The 15,109-nt window shown below is 52.4% G+C and overlaps 3 protein-coding genes across 3 annotated transcripts; 1 reads left to right on the forward strand and 2 right to left on the reverse strand.

Moving 5' to 3' along the window:
- Nucleotides 1-293: 293 nt before the first annotated feature.
- Nucleotides 294-2,252, reverse strand: NCS57_00812100 (uncharacterized protein; the record flags this gene model as incomplete). Its single annotated transcript, XM_053057948.1, has 5 exons — nucleotides 294-529; nucleotides 598-739; nucleotides 783-959; nucleotides 1,175-1,277; nucleotides 1,330-2,252. The coding sequence occupies 5 exons, from the start codon at nucleotides 2,250-2,252 to the stop codon at nucleotides 294-296; spliced, it is 1,581 nt and encodes a 526-aa protein (XP_052911779.1).
- Nucleotides 2,253-9,724: 7,472 nt separating this feature from the next.
- NCS57_00812200 (BZIP transcription factor) lies at nucleotides 9,725-11,164 on the reverse strand (the record flags this gene model as incomplete). Its single annotated transcript, XM_053057949.1, has 4 exons — nucleotides 9,725-9,853; nucleotides 9,986-10,665; nucleotides 10,734-10,934; nucleotides 11,062-11,164. 4 exons carry the CDS (start codon nucleotides 11,162-11,164, stop codon nucleotides 9,725-9,727), a joined length of 1,113 nt encoding a protein of 370 aa, XP_052911780.1.
- A 2,063-nt stretch (nucleotides 11,165-13,227) lies between these two features.
- On the forward strand, nucleotides 13,228-14,718 carry NCS57_00812300 (uncharacterized protein; the record flags this gene model as incomplete). Its single annotated transcript, XM_053057950.1, has 1 exon — nucleotides 13,228-14,718. One exon carries the CDS (start codon nucleotides 13,228-13,230, stop codon nucleotides 14,716-14,718), a length of 1,491 nt encoding a protein of 496 aa, XP_052911781.1.
- Between the last annotated feature and the right edge of the window lie 391 nt (nucleotides 14,719-15,109).

Below are 15,109 nucleotides of genomic sequence, written 5' to 3' on the forward strand. Positions count from 1 at the left end.
TTGTGACAGGATGGAAGAATGCAGACACACCCTGTGTGAGTAGGTGGCCGTTCCTTGAACCCTCCTCTGGTTCCTCAACCCTGTCCAGTGACGTGAACTATCATTAGCGGACCAGGCATCAACTTTACCGCAGTCACTTAAATTATCTCTACTGAAGTTGATAGAGTTATTGTGCAGTAGGGTGGATTGTAGAAGGAGTGTTATCTCTAGCTAGTGGTTAGGTGCTACATTTGTCTATCCGCAACATTTGCTTATTCCTTACGTTATGTTAACGTGATTATTAACTTAGTATTCTAAGCCGAGCCCCATGTAACTTTAATCAGCTCATGGTTTCCAGAAGACCTCCGCCCTCCAAACCACAGCTCAAACCGCAAGTCTGCCGGCGCTATAATGACCCGAATCTCAAACTCGCAGAGATAAAACGTGTAGCCCCGTGACAAGCAGGTACCTCTCTTATGCTTGAACACCAGCTGCGTCTGCTGCACCACGTCGAGGTTGCTCTTCACATCGCACAGCTTCACTGCCCCAGCTGCCGAGCACCTTATCAGCTATATAGGTTCTCTTATTGCCAACATCTCCATCATTTGTTTGACGCACTTTGCTTTAAACTGCGCGGGAGGAACGATACCTCGTTCTGAGATGTAACAATCTCAGCATTCCACGACCTCGTCGTCTCTCCCTCAGAGAGTCGAATCTCAAACCCCTTCACCAGCGGCGTATCCGGGTAGACGACATCGCCCTGCCAAGATGAGCAACCACTTGCATGACTGGTTATTTCGCACCTTTTTGATAAGCCATTGGATCTGATTTATCGCCCACTTCTTTTTGCGCTCATATAGGTCATGTATGATATCCTCGCCGAAATGGTAAGCTGGCGAGTATATCTGCTGCACGACGACGCCGTAGCTCGCTCGAGCGATGCGTGACGCTAGCACTGGCATACTACCAGTCTCCCACTTCTGCTGGTGATCAAAAGAAGTCCGCGAGCAACAGCAAGCTGGGGATCCCTACACGGTACTATGACGACTTCGGTGGCGTTGTGATGTGGGTGGTTCGTATACCTCCGCTGCATTGTCTCCCTCACATAGACAGAGCTACCTAACCCCCCGGATAGGATCATGTACTTCTGATGTGCTGGCTTAGTTCATGCTAGCTAGCGAGGTGCGACTCTTACCACTTGTTCACTCGGAGCATTCTGCGTCACCCAGCCTAGCTGCTCGTCGATGCGCAAAATGATACTTTGAACTTGGACGTCAAATAGCAACTGTATTTCCTCTCTGCCTCCCCGTCAGCCTGACTATCTATGGTTGCTACGATAATCCAGCTCACCTTGCAAATAGCATGCACCCGTTGTGTATACCGAGGCCGGCATGGCTAAAATCGTGCGAGACACCCTCCATGTGGATCCTAATTACGGGGGACTGCATCCATACACGCTGGCCAAATTTGTGCTTTAGGTTTAGAAAATAGGGACTTCTCGACATTCGAGCCGCAAGGTCTCGTAGGAGCTGGAAATGGGCATCGGGATATGCTGCCAGTCGCTGCTGCACCAATCTCATAAATGACAAGTCGATGAGAGAACCCCCTACGCCCCAACCATTGACTGCAGTAACCTGTGACATTTGCGGGAAAACGCCATTCATTGACGTGATTCGCATCAGGGCCAGGTCTGTCGTGCCGCCGCCTGCGTCCACGGTCAGAAACAGGTTACCAATATCAAAGGGGATGGGGCTGGTCTTGAGGGTCGCAACGACGGCAGCCTCGGCTTCCGTCAGGTCAACCAGTGCAGAGTGATTAGAACCACCGGATTCAAACCCGGCGTCCCGTATACAGCCCTTGAAGATATTGACAACGTCCAGATTTTCCCACGTCGTCGGCACGCTGAAGAGGAAGGTGACCGTCTTGTCTTTCCAGGGTTGCCGCCCCATTTTTGATTCCACCGTCTCTTTCACATGCATGTATATCTTGCCAAGATAGTCGGTTACAAAGCGCCGAGCTTCGGCCATGCTTCTTGGGGCATTCACCAACCCCTTCTGCCGCACAGCGGCCAACGTTGGGTCATCGAGGAAGACCTTGAAGCATTCGCGACGCACCTTGCCCGGTACGTCTTTGTCTTCTGCACAGAGAAATCCCCACGAAGAGACTGTAATGCCGTCGTGGTTGTAGATGAGGGCTGTTGGCACTTTGCGCTCGTTTTGCCCACCGTCACCGGGCCAGTTGCTGATGACCTGAAGGGGGGTTCTTGGGGTCATCCAGGCAACCCCTCCACTTGTCAGCCTCGGATACACCCTACATCGTATCTCACAAAGGTCACGACCTACCTCACGAACTGGGTGTTATCTGGGGCGACAAAAAATCTGACAATGTGCTCATCAATAATACAACAATGCTACGGTTATTGATCTAGAGGGAGGGACGACTAGAGGATGGGTCGATCACGATATGGGTGGTACACTAGAGGGTGACATGCAAGGCATGGAGAGGATGATGGATTTTATTTTCAACGATAAGTCGCCACTCCGACTAGACGCTTCGTCGGACACGGGCTACAGCGAAGATATAGATAAGTATTAAGCCTTGCGATTAATAGCTGCCGGGAAAAGGCGTATTAATTTATTCTAATTCACGAACCTTTTACATTAGGAATAACACCGACGATTCTCCAAAGTCATTTAATAGAGTTTTAGAAAAAAGATGTTTAATATGGCTCAGTCGCTATTAATTACTTGATACGAGTTGTTATTCTTTGCTGAAGGAGAGCAACATCTTCATAATCAGTAGCTTCTCTAATTCGTTATATTCCTCCATTGAGCTAGGCTATTCTATTAGGTGGATACTTTAGAGGCTAGAGCTTGCTGAAAAGTCTCAGACGCATGCATGTTATCGATGACTTTCACTTCTGTGTTTAGGTCAGCTCCGCCTTGCAGCAGTGCACAGAGGCAGGCGTTATTCAAACAGTTAGCACGTCAGCCAGATGCCTCGAAGTTAGCCGGCGAGTTTGCATATCATTTGGGTCCGCTCCTGGCGCGAAAGTATCCAAGTAAAGGCTTCTGATGTAGGCTTGGACATATTAGCGAGTTTGTCATCTAGTTTCTCTCCTTGGGCTCTATGTAATACCTCCCCGTTGACTTTGACATGCCTAGATAAACTAGAGCTTCTAAAGCGCCTTTACACGATAGCTAATATTCGCACAGTAAGGTCCTTAATACTAACCAATGATACTAACGCTAACATCTTATTAGCCCGAACGGTCGGGCATATTTCTATCCGACAAATAACATAAACGAATAAACATGCTTTATCCTAGTACATCATATATCCTAGGACATTATATCCTAGGATATTATATATCCCGGGACGTAGCATATCCCAGGACATAGCATATTCCAGGACATTATATCCTAGGATATTATATATCCTAATATATTATATCCCAAGGTGCAGCACGCGATGCGGTAAGTTCTCAGAAGCGAGAAGCCTTTTATTAGAGCCCACTGCTTCTAGACGCGGAAGGATTTAATTACGGCCAAGTGTTAGGACTTTAATCAAAGGATTAAAAACTAGGATCCTGGTCCCAAAAGGAGGCCTGAGGCTGACTTCTTAGTTAGGGCTGCTATTACGTTCGTGAGAGTTAGACGGGGCGTCGGGAATGCTCCAGAGCTTAAGGGCCCAGAAATGGGAATAAGAGAGGCCATTGGGCTACTGCTCAGCCAAAGGGGGTGAGCAGAGCTGATTAGAAAAGTAATCTATTAGCTTAGATTACGATGCAGGAGGTGATCCCTAGCCATTGGTGGGAAAAGCGGGGGAGGGATATGTCACGTGACAGGGTGTATGTCGGGTCGTGACACTCGTGCTTGAGGCGGAACTCGTGATGGAATTTTATTGGCACCTCCGAATGAAACGATATCCAATGTTTAGATGCATCTGGGACAGGATGGCTAGCCTTCTTAGCCGCCTTGCGAAACTTGTTCTGCGCGGCCTTAAACCGCTTCCGAGAATATCTCCTCTTTGCCTTGCAAAGGTTGCCACGAGTAAACGTCGGTCGCTCGAGGCGTGAGGCGAACTTCAGAAGGCTTTATGATAATGCCTAGCCTGTGATCTACATAGTAAGCCCATCAGCCTGTTACTAAGAATAGAGTCAGGCCTAGCTTACTGATATGTTGGGCGAGTTCCTCGCGTCACTCATCTCGTCTTCGGCGTCGTTCCGCATTGCTATTGGCGAATAGGCGCCATTTTGGGTTTAATTAAACGAAGAGGGAGTTCGATAAACCTTTACAGTTTGGTTGACTATGACGTCCTATGTTAAAGGCAATGAGTCCTTTGGACTGGCCACCTCAAGCTTGTGTATCTGCTTCCCGTCCCAGGGATCTGGCCCCCTCCGCTGATGCCACGCTTCTGGATGGCATCCTCCCCTTAGGATTTCAGCCGTGAAACTGGGAAAAAACACTCCTACCTTGGGGCTAATTTCTTTCTTTCCTTTTTTTTTCTTTCTTTTTCAAGGAGTACCCCTATCGAGACGATGTTGCTTTGAAATGAGCACTTTGTGTCCAATCTGATAAAGGCCCCAAGGAACATGTCAAGGACGGCCGAGAGCTCTTTGGGCATTGGGGTGCTACCAGGCAAAGCAATACTGCATGACCAGGAGTGAGGCTAGGAATAGCTAGTAGTTCATTCCCTCACGACCAGTTTTCGTTCTTCGAGCACGTCGCCATCAGCCCAGGGAACCGAAAGAGCTGGCACTGGTGTCAACCAACGCTGTCTGCCAGAGCCCGGAGCGGGGCCGTGTGCCAGGGGTACTGGCACAGTATTGCCTTGCGTGTCAGAACTGTGTGCTGGCATAAGCAAGCAATTGTTGTATAGACGGAAACCAGTTTATACAGCATCCGGGAGTGGCTTTGGTTCTTTTTTATATGTAGTTTAGTCCCAGTTCCTGTCCTCTGGTGGTGGTCCCAGGATCGGGGCCACAGAGTACTGTGCCATTGTGTGGGGGTATCTTATTATATGCCAGCCTTTTTCCGAAGGACAGTACATGATTGGCCAGCCCACGCTTCGGGATAGTATATACCCTGCCTAGCCCATTTCTTAGGACAGGATACGTATCGAACTTGGCTAGCCTTGGTAACCCAAGCCTTCTCATAACAACCAATCTTAGTTGGTAAGACTCACAGTAGTGTTTCTGTGTTCTCGTACACTCGCGCTGCTGTAGCTCCACAGCAAGTACTACCATAATCCTTACAATTGGAATTGACCCTTGAGAATAAGTTCTGTCAAGTCACCTGAAGGCTTCGCTTGACATCACACGGCGACCTATATATACTACAGAGTCGGCCTGAGCCAATAGTTACTACATACACCTTGTTCGCATTGTGCACCCATCATCCTTACTATTTATTATCCTCAAATTCGTTTTGAAATATGGGAGGTTCGCATTAGATGAGATGGACATACTTGTTGCAAATGTTAAAGTTTACAACCCCAGGTTCTCCTTTACAGTATGCTCACTCAACATGCTTCTTCGGTGGGCCACCCACACTCGCAGAGAAAAAGGATAGTATCGGATTCAAATGCTCTCATAACATTTCTCTGAGTGACTGGATGTTAGCTCTCACTGCCTGATCATATTCACTAGTGTTGCTGCCGTGAGGCGATGGGTAGATGCAATCGTCAGCATCCAACCATGCTTCCAATGAATCGACAAGAGCCCCCAACTCGATGCCAGGCGGCATGTCGACACATTGCTGATTTTTGACAATATAGAGCAGCCCTTCTATGATCTCTGGAATTCTGCACTCGTCCCAGAGCATGCCGCCTTCTGCGAGACAGCGCCGCGGCACAAGGTTTGCATGGACAGCGAGCAAGCCCGGCGGCATCAACAGAACATCGTCTTGCTCCAGGACGATGAGGCGACTCTTGCCCTCGGGAGACCAATCACGGCCATCTCTCGAGAATCTTTGCCAGTCCCCAGCGTCCAAGTCGGTGGCGATGGCCCAGATGCTGAAGCCGGCAAGGCAACGTACCCAGCTGCCAACCAGAGGGTCCATGCGGGAGCCAGAGAAGGCCCCCGAGAAGCCCAACATGTCAAAGCCAAGGCTGCCCTTGACCCCACTGAGCTTGAGCTGACTGCTCCGGCCCATGTCGCCTGCCACGCGATCAGCCAGCATGTAGAGGAGCCCAAATCGAGGCAGCCTGGTCAGCAATGGTTCGTCGGCTTGGGCTAGACGGCCGAGGTTGATGACGTTGCTGACGGGGGCAGCTGACTCGGGCGAGCTGAGGTCAACCTCGGCAACGGTAATGCAATAGTCCTTGACGCTCATGGAATTGCGCGTGCCCATCATGCTGTTCTGTATGAGCACCTCCTGCTCGGGGAAGCGCTGCCATAGCATGTCGATGTACTCTGCGATATTATACATGCCTCTGTCCTGGAACCTTTGCTTGAAGACAACAGGACGCTCGAAGGCAAAGCCACTCTCGCCGTAGGAGCGGAAGGTATCCCAGTCAAGGTACCAAACATCCGCCTCCTGCTGGGAAGCCACACAGCTCCGGCCCAAGACATGCTCTGGCTCAACGTAGATGCTGGCCCAGCGTTGTGCCTCGATCCATTCGAGCTGTAAGAGACGGTGTGGTGCCGCATCATCTGAAGTGTGAGACTCTCGTAGTTTGCCAATGAACCGGCTGATTTCAGGGTCATACCGCGCTCGCAATGTCTGCAGCAGCGTTGGAAAGGCCCTCGATGGCCCAGGCTCGTCGACAACACCGGGATGGGCTTGGACGACAGAAGCATCCGGCATCTCGACACTGCTGCGATCCGAGGTGCCTGGGCTGGACCCCATAGCTTGAGGCGCTGGAATGTCGGGGCTTGTAACGTCAAGGTGTGCTTGTGTCTGCATCTGACCAGAGATGTTCTCTCGGCTCATGTGGAATAGAGCATCAAGCGCCTCCACTTCCACAGTATATGACCCCTCTGACAGCGCGGCCATGTCTTGCAAAGCACCATGACTTTCTGGCTCGACTCGTCTCATGTCCTCAAGATCTGGCTCATTTGCCGGCTCTATGTCCATCTCTTCGCCTTGTGCTGTTATGTTGTCGTTGGCCCCATCATCTTCCATATTACTCCCAACGTTGTCACTAGTAGTTCCTTCATCATCCCCGTTGTCGCTCTCATGCCTGCCCTCAATTCTTGATTCCGGCTCTTGTACTCTTCTCGGCCTGCAGTCTGGCTCGTCCGCGCCTTTATCGCCAGCAGCTTCATCCAGGGTTTCCGTCACCTCAACAGCATCGCCCGAACAAGAATCCGAGTCTGCATGCTCAGGAGGACCAGCCTCGGCGGGGTATGAAGGGGGCTCAGCCTGGACTCGCGATCCCAAGCCTCTTTGACTAGAGAATTCCCCATCACTATGGATAACGGCGACTCTCGTCAAGCGGCGTTCCGAAGAAGCAGCCAAACGCTTCGTGGGTTGCGCCGAGCTCGGCACCGACCTGATTCGCTTAGGTACCTTTAACGGTGCACTGCCGCCAGGGGGCTGCGAAGTGGGGGAGAAGGAGAAGGAGGAGGAGGAGGGGGTTTCATCCGAGCCATCACCATTGACTGATGGCACAATCATGCTGTAGAGATCTCGCTCGAGGCCGAATGCCCCTAGACTAGCCCCCTTCACCTTCTCCGCCGCAAGGTCCATCTGCTGCCGAAGGTCCAGAGGGGTTGCCCTCTGGCGAGCAGCTTCCAGAGCCGAGATGATATCGGAGCGTTCAACAGGGGAGTGGCGGTTCTGCACCTTGGAAGCCGCCGAGTGCTCCCCGATCAGGAGCGCCTTGTTATTGCCGTGCAACATGCGAAGCTCATGCCGGGCAAGCATCTTGGAATTCAGCAGGTCGACGACGTCGGTCCAGCACGGGACCAGGACCGCAAGCTCGTGCAACTGTCGCAGGAGAGGCAGCGGCAGGGCCTCCCAGCCGTAGTAGTGGAACCTCTCACCTCCCCAAGCGGCGATCACGCCCGACTGGTGTCTGATGTGCTGGCTCTGCCGGTCCCGCATATTCTTGCCGCGCTGGGCGAGGCGGTCAAATTCGGACCATTGCTCAGCATCAGCGCCGCCTTCACGGCTGCCCGAGGGGCCGAGGAAGGGCAGGAAAGCCGCCGCTATGTTGGCACCGAGCTGATCGATTGTGAGGATCTTGTCGCGGTACTGTCTGTGCAACTGCTGCCGCTCGTGCTTGTTGGCACACGCCTGGACATCGCGGTAAAAGTTGGCCGCCATATTCATGGCAGCCGTGGCGGGCGATGTGGTGTGGTCCATAGCATCGGTCCCGACCAACGTACTCGTGGAGGGGCCATCTTGCAACTCCATTGCCCGGGCTACAGCAGTTGGGTAAAGGGTAAAGTCGCGTTGAGATGTAGAGAGGGAATTGAGTTGTAAATGGGAAATCCTTCAAGAGCTGCACCCGGTATCAAATATAAGTGCTTGTGCCCTGACTGCGTGTGGATTAGTGAAAACGCCGCTAGGGGGATTAGGGATGGGGGAAAGGGGGTGGGTAGCGACGCAATGCCCAGTTATATAGGTCCCTTGATGCGTTGAGAAATTGCCGGTTCCACATCTAAGCAAGCTCAAAAAGGCAACAATATCAGACTGCAGGATGTAATCCTCGGAAGCTTAGACGCATACTGTCATGGAAAAATCCTACCTATCAGGCTAAAAGAGAGGACTGATTAGACCGCTACTCACAGTGTGACTCATGCGATACCCAAGAACCATGTCATTCGCCTGCTTAACATCTATCACAAGTAATCCAGACCCAAGTCCGAGGCAGACGTGACAGGCGTGCGTCAATGCCCTCAAGCCTTCCCTCGTCTGGAAGCATGCCCAGCCGCGTCAAGACTAGTTTCTCCCAAGGAAAGCCTTCTACACGGAGATCGAGGACGGAGCAATGAGGCCACCGCCTCATTCTACAAGAAAAGTGAAGCTATGACAACTGTCCAAAAAAACGAGGAGCTATGAATTGCGTTCTCACAGAGACCAAGGGGCCGTGTTGCCGCATATAGATGCACATGTAATCGGGGAACAGCGTGATGTATCTTTATTGATTTTCTCGGCTCGTTCTAGCCCGTGAGAGAGCCAGGTTGCATGTTCCAAGACATGTTCTTCCTCAAGCTGTACTGACTAAATAGCTTTCCCCTGAGCTGTTGGAGCAACCAAGTCCCTCCCTGCAGCAGGGGCCATCATTGCGCATCCTGAAGATTGATAACAATAGGTCGATCATAAAAGCGCTAGCCTTGAAGGTTGGGCCGATGGGCATATTTGCTGCTTCAATGTGAGACCGATCTGAGCATACTACAAAGCATACGAGACAGATCGACTGACGTTCGTAATGAGGGCAAGGCCTTGTGTGCAAGGCAACGCAATGCTTCTGCTTGGATTCGATGATCTGAATGTTGAGAGGTGCATCGAGCGGTAGGAGTGTTTACGTAAAATTGCCGGGAGGCTGCCAAGCAACACCGAGAGTAACGCTGGGAGAGTGACCACCCCGTTCTCAAGATATTTGCGCGGCATGCTCTTCTGCTGGGGCTGGCTGCCTGCTTCGGAGGCCTTGGACTCACAATTGATCCTTTGGCCGCTTTGGAACCAAGCAGTGTGGCCGTAGGTTCTTCAGTCTTCAAAATTGCGTGCTGCGTTGGCTACAGAGGCCCTCTGTGTGGGATGCGTCTCCTGTTATTACACCATTGACCTGTTGTTCAGGACCCATTACTTCGCGAAGCGCACAAAGCCTCTATGATACGCAGGACTGCTTCGCAGTCGGAATCATGCCTTGATGCATTTGTCCTCGCTACAAGCGTCGTAGCCAAAGCCCATAGGTTTGGGAGCTGCGATATTGTTCAGTATCAGGCCGTTCTAAAGGTTACCTTTTGTGCGATCGCCCTCGGGGCGGGGAAAGAGGCTTCAAGGAGGAAAAGAGATGGGAACTGTGAGGGCGGGAGGACGGGGGAAGCACACACATTGTCTTGGAATGTTCGCCTGTTTCTCGACCCTCGACTTGTTCCAGCGGTCTGGCCTCCTCCCAGCTCCGAGCTGGTCATTTCTCGGAGAAAAGCAGTGTCTGGGTACTCCTTCCTGAAGAGCTCAAGCTCGTCGACGAGAATATCCTCGGCGCCTTGAGTGATCTGTTCTTGAAAGCCTCGCCGCTCCCAATGACTCCAGTCCTTGGAAGCATCGCGCAGAGCACCCAGCAGCCGGGGTAGCCGCCGATTGCGGCTCAGTCTCTGGTCCCGATCTAGTGGCGAGGTCTCATCAAAGGTTTCCGTATAGTAGGCCTCTATAGCTTCATCAAAATTCGTGAAGCCGGCCTCGATGGCTGAATCCACGATGTGGCGTATTCGGTCCTGGACGGGAGCAGCACGGTCAATGCTTCTTCCGCCACGCGGGTGCGGGTTTGTAGCGGAATGGCTAGGTATCTCAGGACGGACATATTCGAGAGGACCAGGTTTGCTGCGCTCGAAATATGATGGCATGTTTATGACGGAGCAGTCGTCCTGTAGTCTCCGTAGAACATTTTGCGGGTCCAACGAGAGAGAGGTGCCGTGCGGAGACAATGAAGCGTGAAAGTCTGAGGCGGTCGGAAAGTCCAGGTGATGGCTGCCAAGACATCCTTCTGAGGGATATGCTGCGTCTATACTTGCTAACACAATTCACGCATGTCAGCAGACCGCTCCTCCTAAAGCAGAAAATGTGAAGCTGCAGACGCACCAAGGTCGAAAGCAGCGCTAGTCATGAGATCGTGATGAGCTGCTGGTGTCGCAACATCTGGATATGTAGTCGAAGCCGCCTTGGAGTCAAGAGGAGGGTTGGTGATCTCCGACCTCGGTGTTGGTGCAGCATCAATGAAGAGCTCTTGCGGGGCCGGCACTTCATCTTCAAGGCCTTCAAGTTTGGCCTTGAGGCGTTCACCTAAGGATGATATTATCAATATTTATAAAGAAAAAAAAAAAAAAAAAAAAAAATAAAAAAAAAAAAAAACAATAAAAAGGGAAAATGGGCTTGAACGGGAGGTGAAAGACAAGCTCTCTGTACGTACGATAGGCTCGTTGAGGAAAAAGACCGTGCTCTGTCTTCTTTCCTCTTTGATGGCCAAGCGGCGACTCGTGGTCTGGGTCGGGACAAGGCCTCTTGAACGACATGGCGGTAGGTCACACACTAGGTCTGAACGATTATTGGCCGACCTGTTGTTGGTTGAGTAACAAGCTGGACATAACTTAGTGGTGGGCACCCCAGAAGCTTGAGGAAGGTATAGAGGCAGGTGGAAACGCCCTCTGCGGCGTGGTGTGCGGGGCCTCCATCTGGTTACTTATACAGAGTACGGAGTACGGTGGTCGTATTCCCGCTTCGTGGCAGTGCCATGACGAATGGCAAGGATCTTCTTCCATGTACGCTCGGTCTTGGTCAGACGGGGAGTAGCTCCCCTGGTCGTACAGGCCGTAAGGATTACAAATGTTAAGTCAGTTTCAAGCCCCGTAACATGACGATCGTGGCATGTCTCAACGGGGGGGGTAGGGGTTCAGTTGAGGAGAGAACAAGGCTCGGTGTTGTGAGATGGGGAGCTCGCTTTTATTTAACAAATCTAGGCCGCCCTGCCTTTTCTTGAGATCCCGACCCGTATTTATTCACAGTCTGGTCCTTTCCAGACTGGCCTATTCCCATTCCCTTATTATTTCTGGTCCCTTGAAGCTTGATCGTTACCCTCCCACCTCATCTACCAAGTCAGGCCCTCCCCCAGTGTCGGGAGTCTGCCATCCAGCCCTGGCAGTCGACGCCCCCCACCGACCTCGCAGGACCCCCGGGTCCTGGGGCCTCTCCGAAATCCTCTTCCAGTTCTTCAGGATAGGGTCTCATTCCCCTTGCTTCCCGGCGTGCGACTTCTGCGGACGTTAAGCGACTGCGAGACTGTCCGTATCTGGAGACTCTCGCGTTGGGTCCCGGTGACCCCCGTCCGCTGAGCGAATTACCCCTCTCGCAGCCTTCCGTTTTTGTCTACCATCCTCCTTCCCAAGTATCCGTATCCGTACACTCTGCCAACCTGTGGTTTCCACCGCTGTCTGTTCCCAGCACGACCCCCTCCAATCCGCCCGACTCAGAATCGTCTCGGCCGAAAGACACTTGGCACTTCTGTGTTTCGATGATACAGTGGGGGGAAATAAGTATTCGCAGCCTTGAGCATGCCGAACGCTAGCAAGGGGCAGCTTTAAAGGTCGAGAATACATAATCACCAGTATTAATATGACCTATTTTAAAGTGCCTAGTACTAATTATCAGTTTAGCCCTTACCGAATAAGGTAAGAAGCAGATCGGGTTTTTTCGCATACCTGCGAATACTTATCACCCCGCACTGTACGCGACCTCTGGGGCTGGTCGCGATAGGCGCATTTACGAACCGACTAACACGGGTCGGCCCGACGGACTGCAGGGGTGACAATGTGCCGAGGAGAGTAGAGCTCAGGGGCAACCCTTGTATCCGTGCGGAGATGGGGTGGAATTCTTAAGCGGTGGGGCGCTGCGACCTGCATGGCGCTGCGGTACTGGCATTGATCCTGTCAGATTCGTGACCAGCGGCGGCCGGGTAAACGGGTATGTAGGATTTGAATCAAAATGTGGAATCAATAGGGACCAGATAGGCTAAGCCAATTGAAGAAGGAGCATCCGGCAAAGTGACAGCCTTATGAGAGCCTGACTAAGTGAGTGAGCTATGCAAAAGTACTCTCTCTGTATAGCCACCTTTTGCCGCTGCGACTGGGCGTGGACCTCTAGGGGGGGCGCGTTTCCCCCTTACTTATCTTGTCAGGTTGTTCTTGTTCTGTCTATCTGTTGGGTCCTTGAGACATTTTACGTAGGCTGCAGTGGGGTATCTGACGCACTGTTATGCCTATAATAGGATCTGATGATTGAGAAACGCGCCACTCCAGCGAGAATCAGTGCTGAAAGAGGTACGGCGTATCGAGCAGTCATTTTACTCTGACTGGACCCCACTGCAGCCTATGCACAGTCGGGAGATCTACCCGATCAAGGTCCCGTCCTTCCTTAGTCATCAAATCAGGTGACTGTTTTGTTCCAACAGATGCTTCTGATCGGGTTTGTGCCGCCTTGCAACCGCTCGCTCGCTGCACGACGAACCCTTTTGCTTATTCGTATCCTACCTTGATTCGACCCTACGAGATCTCCCTTACCTGGATTGCAAACGGGACTCACCATGGCCATGGCCAACGATGCGCATCGGCAGCATGGCCTTTATACCCCGCACAGTCTGTCCGACCTAACGGCTGGCATGGCGCCTACTATGGAGGGGTCACGCGCGGAGACGTTCCCAATCTTGTCGGACCCAGAAAGCGCCATCTACCAAGCCGATCAACTTCGAGGGCTTCTATGCCTAGAGCAGTCGCCCAAGTCGGTGCGGACAACCACGGCCCCGGAGACGGCCTCGAAGAAGAACAAGGAAGAAGAAGAGAAGCCGGACGCGCAAGCCATTGAGGTGTTTGAGCTCACCGCTGCGAATTACTCGCTCCTGCTAGAGAGAGCAATCGTCGAGGATGGTCCCATCGTGGTCCTGCATGGTGAGCAGCTGCCATCCCGAAGGGTTCTCACCCTCATACAGGCTGCTTACCCTCCGCGCTCCCTGAATCATGCCCAAACATGCGACGCTATGGAATGTCGTCTCTCCTCGAGCGAGGCGGGATCAGCCTCGGCCTCGGCACCTCGATCAACCAAGTCACTATCCCCATCCCAATCCGAGTCGCAATCGCAGTTGCAAGCGACGGCGTCCGTGCTAAGGACCCCCGAGCTCCTTGAGCTCATTCTGCTTCATCTCGACCTGAAGTCTCGCATCACCTCTGCTCCACGAGTTTGCAGCTTCTGGTTGGAGACCCTGAGTCGCTCGTCTATGCTCCGAAAAGCGTCTTTCTTCCAGGTCGACCGAAGCCTCCACACGAAGCCTGGTGAACGACCCTGTATCAACCCTCTTCTTCGGGAGGCCTTTGGCGACCAATTCTTCAACCTGAGTGACTGTCAGGTGGATAAGTACCCTTTCCGGCGTGCCGAATACTTCTGGAAGCTACCCTGGTCGTCGCAAGCCTTGCCTCACCTCAAAGCAAGTACCGGCAGCGTGCTCGACGTCGACCCAACCTGTCGTCAGCGCAGCTTCACCAGGGCTGGTGCGAGTTGGAGACGCATGCTTGTCTCGCAGCCCCCGCCGCCTTTCCTCGGATTCACTTGGCTGGATTGTTTCACCACCACCGCGGCGGGCCACCGCTTCCTCGTCGACTCGGTCACGCCTCCGCAGAATGATGCTGGTGACTTGGACACGGGCGTCACAATGGGACAGCTTTATGATACGATACAGTCATTTACCATGCAGCAGGAGAAACCCGGTTTATTCTTCCGCGTCCGGTGGGATCTGACCTGTGAGAGACCAAGCAGCGAGAGCGGCGTCGGTGCCGGAGAGGATGAAAGCGCCCGCGAAAGCACAAACCTAGTTGCCGAGTTCTGGGACGACGCGTACTTCAACTCCAGCCACTACGGACCCTTTTCTATGGAGGCGACTCGGAGCGTTTTCAGGTGTGAGGAGGCTGCCAAGCCCGTTTTCGGTGGACAGGCGTGGATCCAAGGTCTCGACGACGACGCCGAACACCAAGTGCCGGCCAATGACGAGTATGAGCTCTGGGAGCCGCTCGTGTGGACTCCATAGAGGGCTAGTAGCGTTTGTGCTTTTTGGGAATATTGGTTCGTTTCGCAATTCTCGCAACTATTAGAATGCATAAGTACTTAACTTGTATTTTCATGATGTGTGTTGAAATGAAGTGCTTCACGTAAAATGTTGGGTTTTCCTTGGCCTTCCCTACCTGAATGAGTCAAGTTGTCAGCTCAAATCATCCTGAGGGTACAAACCAACTGGCATTATATTCAGCCCGAGGCTACAGCCACCTCTGCCGCAACATGTCGGCGGATTATCCACGCGGCATACGGTAGTTAGTAAACGCGTCGACTGCGTTGGTATGGAATCGTGGGCGGTCGCGCTTAGGTTCTAGCTGACCATTCATTTCCCACCCTCTAACTACGCGTAGACAGACCGCTGCTGA

Source organism: Fusarium keratoplasticum, chromosome 6, assembly GCF_025433545.1.
Source record: "Fusarium keratoplasticum isolate Fu6.1 chromosome 6, whole genome shotgun sequence".
NCBI classification, from domain to species: Eukaryota; Fungi; Ascomycota; class Sordariomycetes; order Hypocreales; family Nectriaceae; genus Fusarium; species Fusarium keratoplasticum.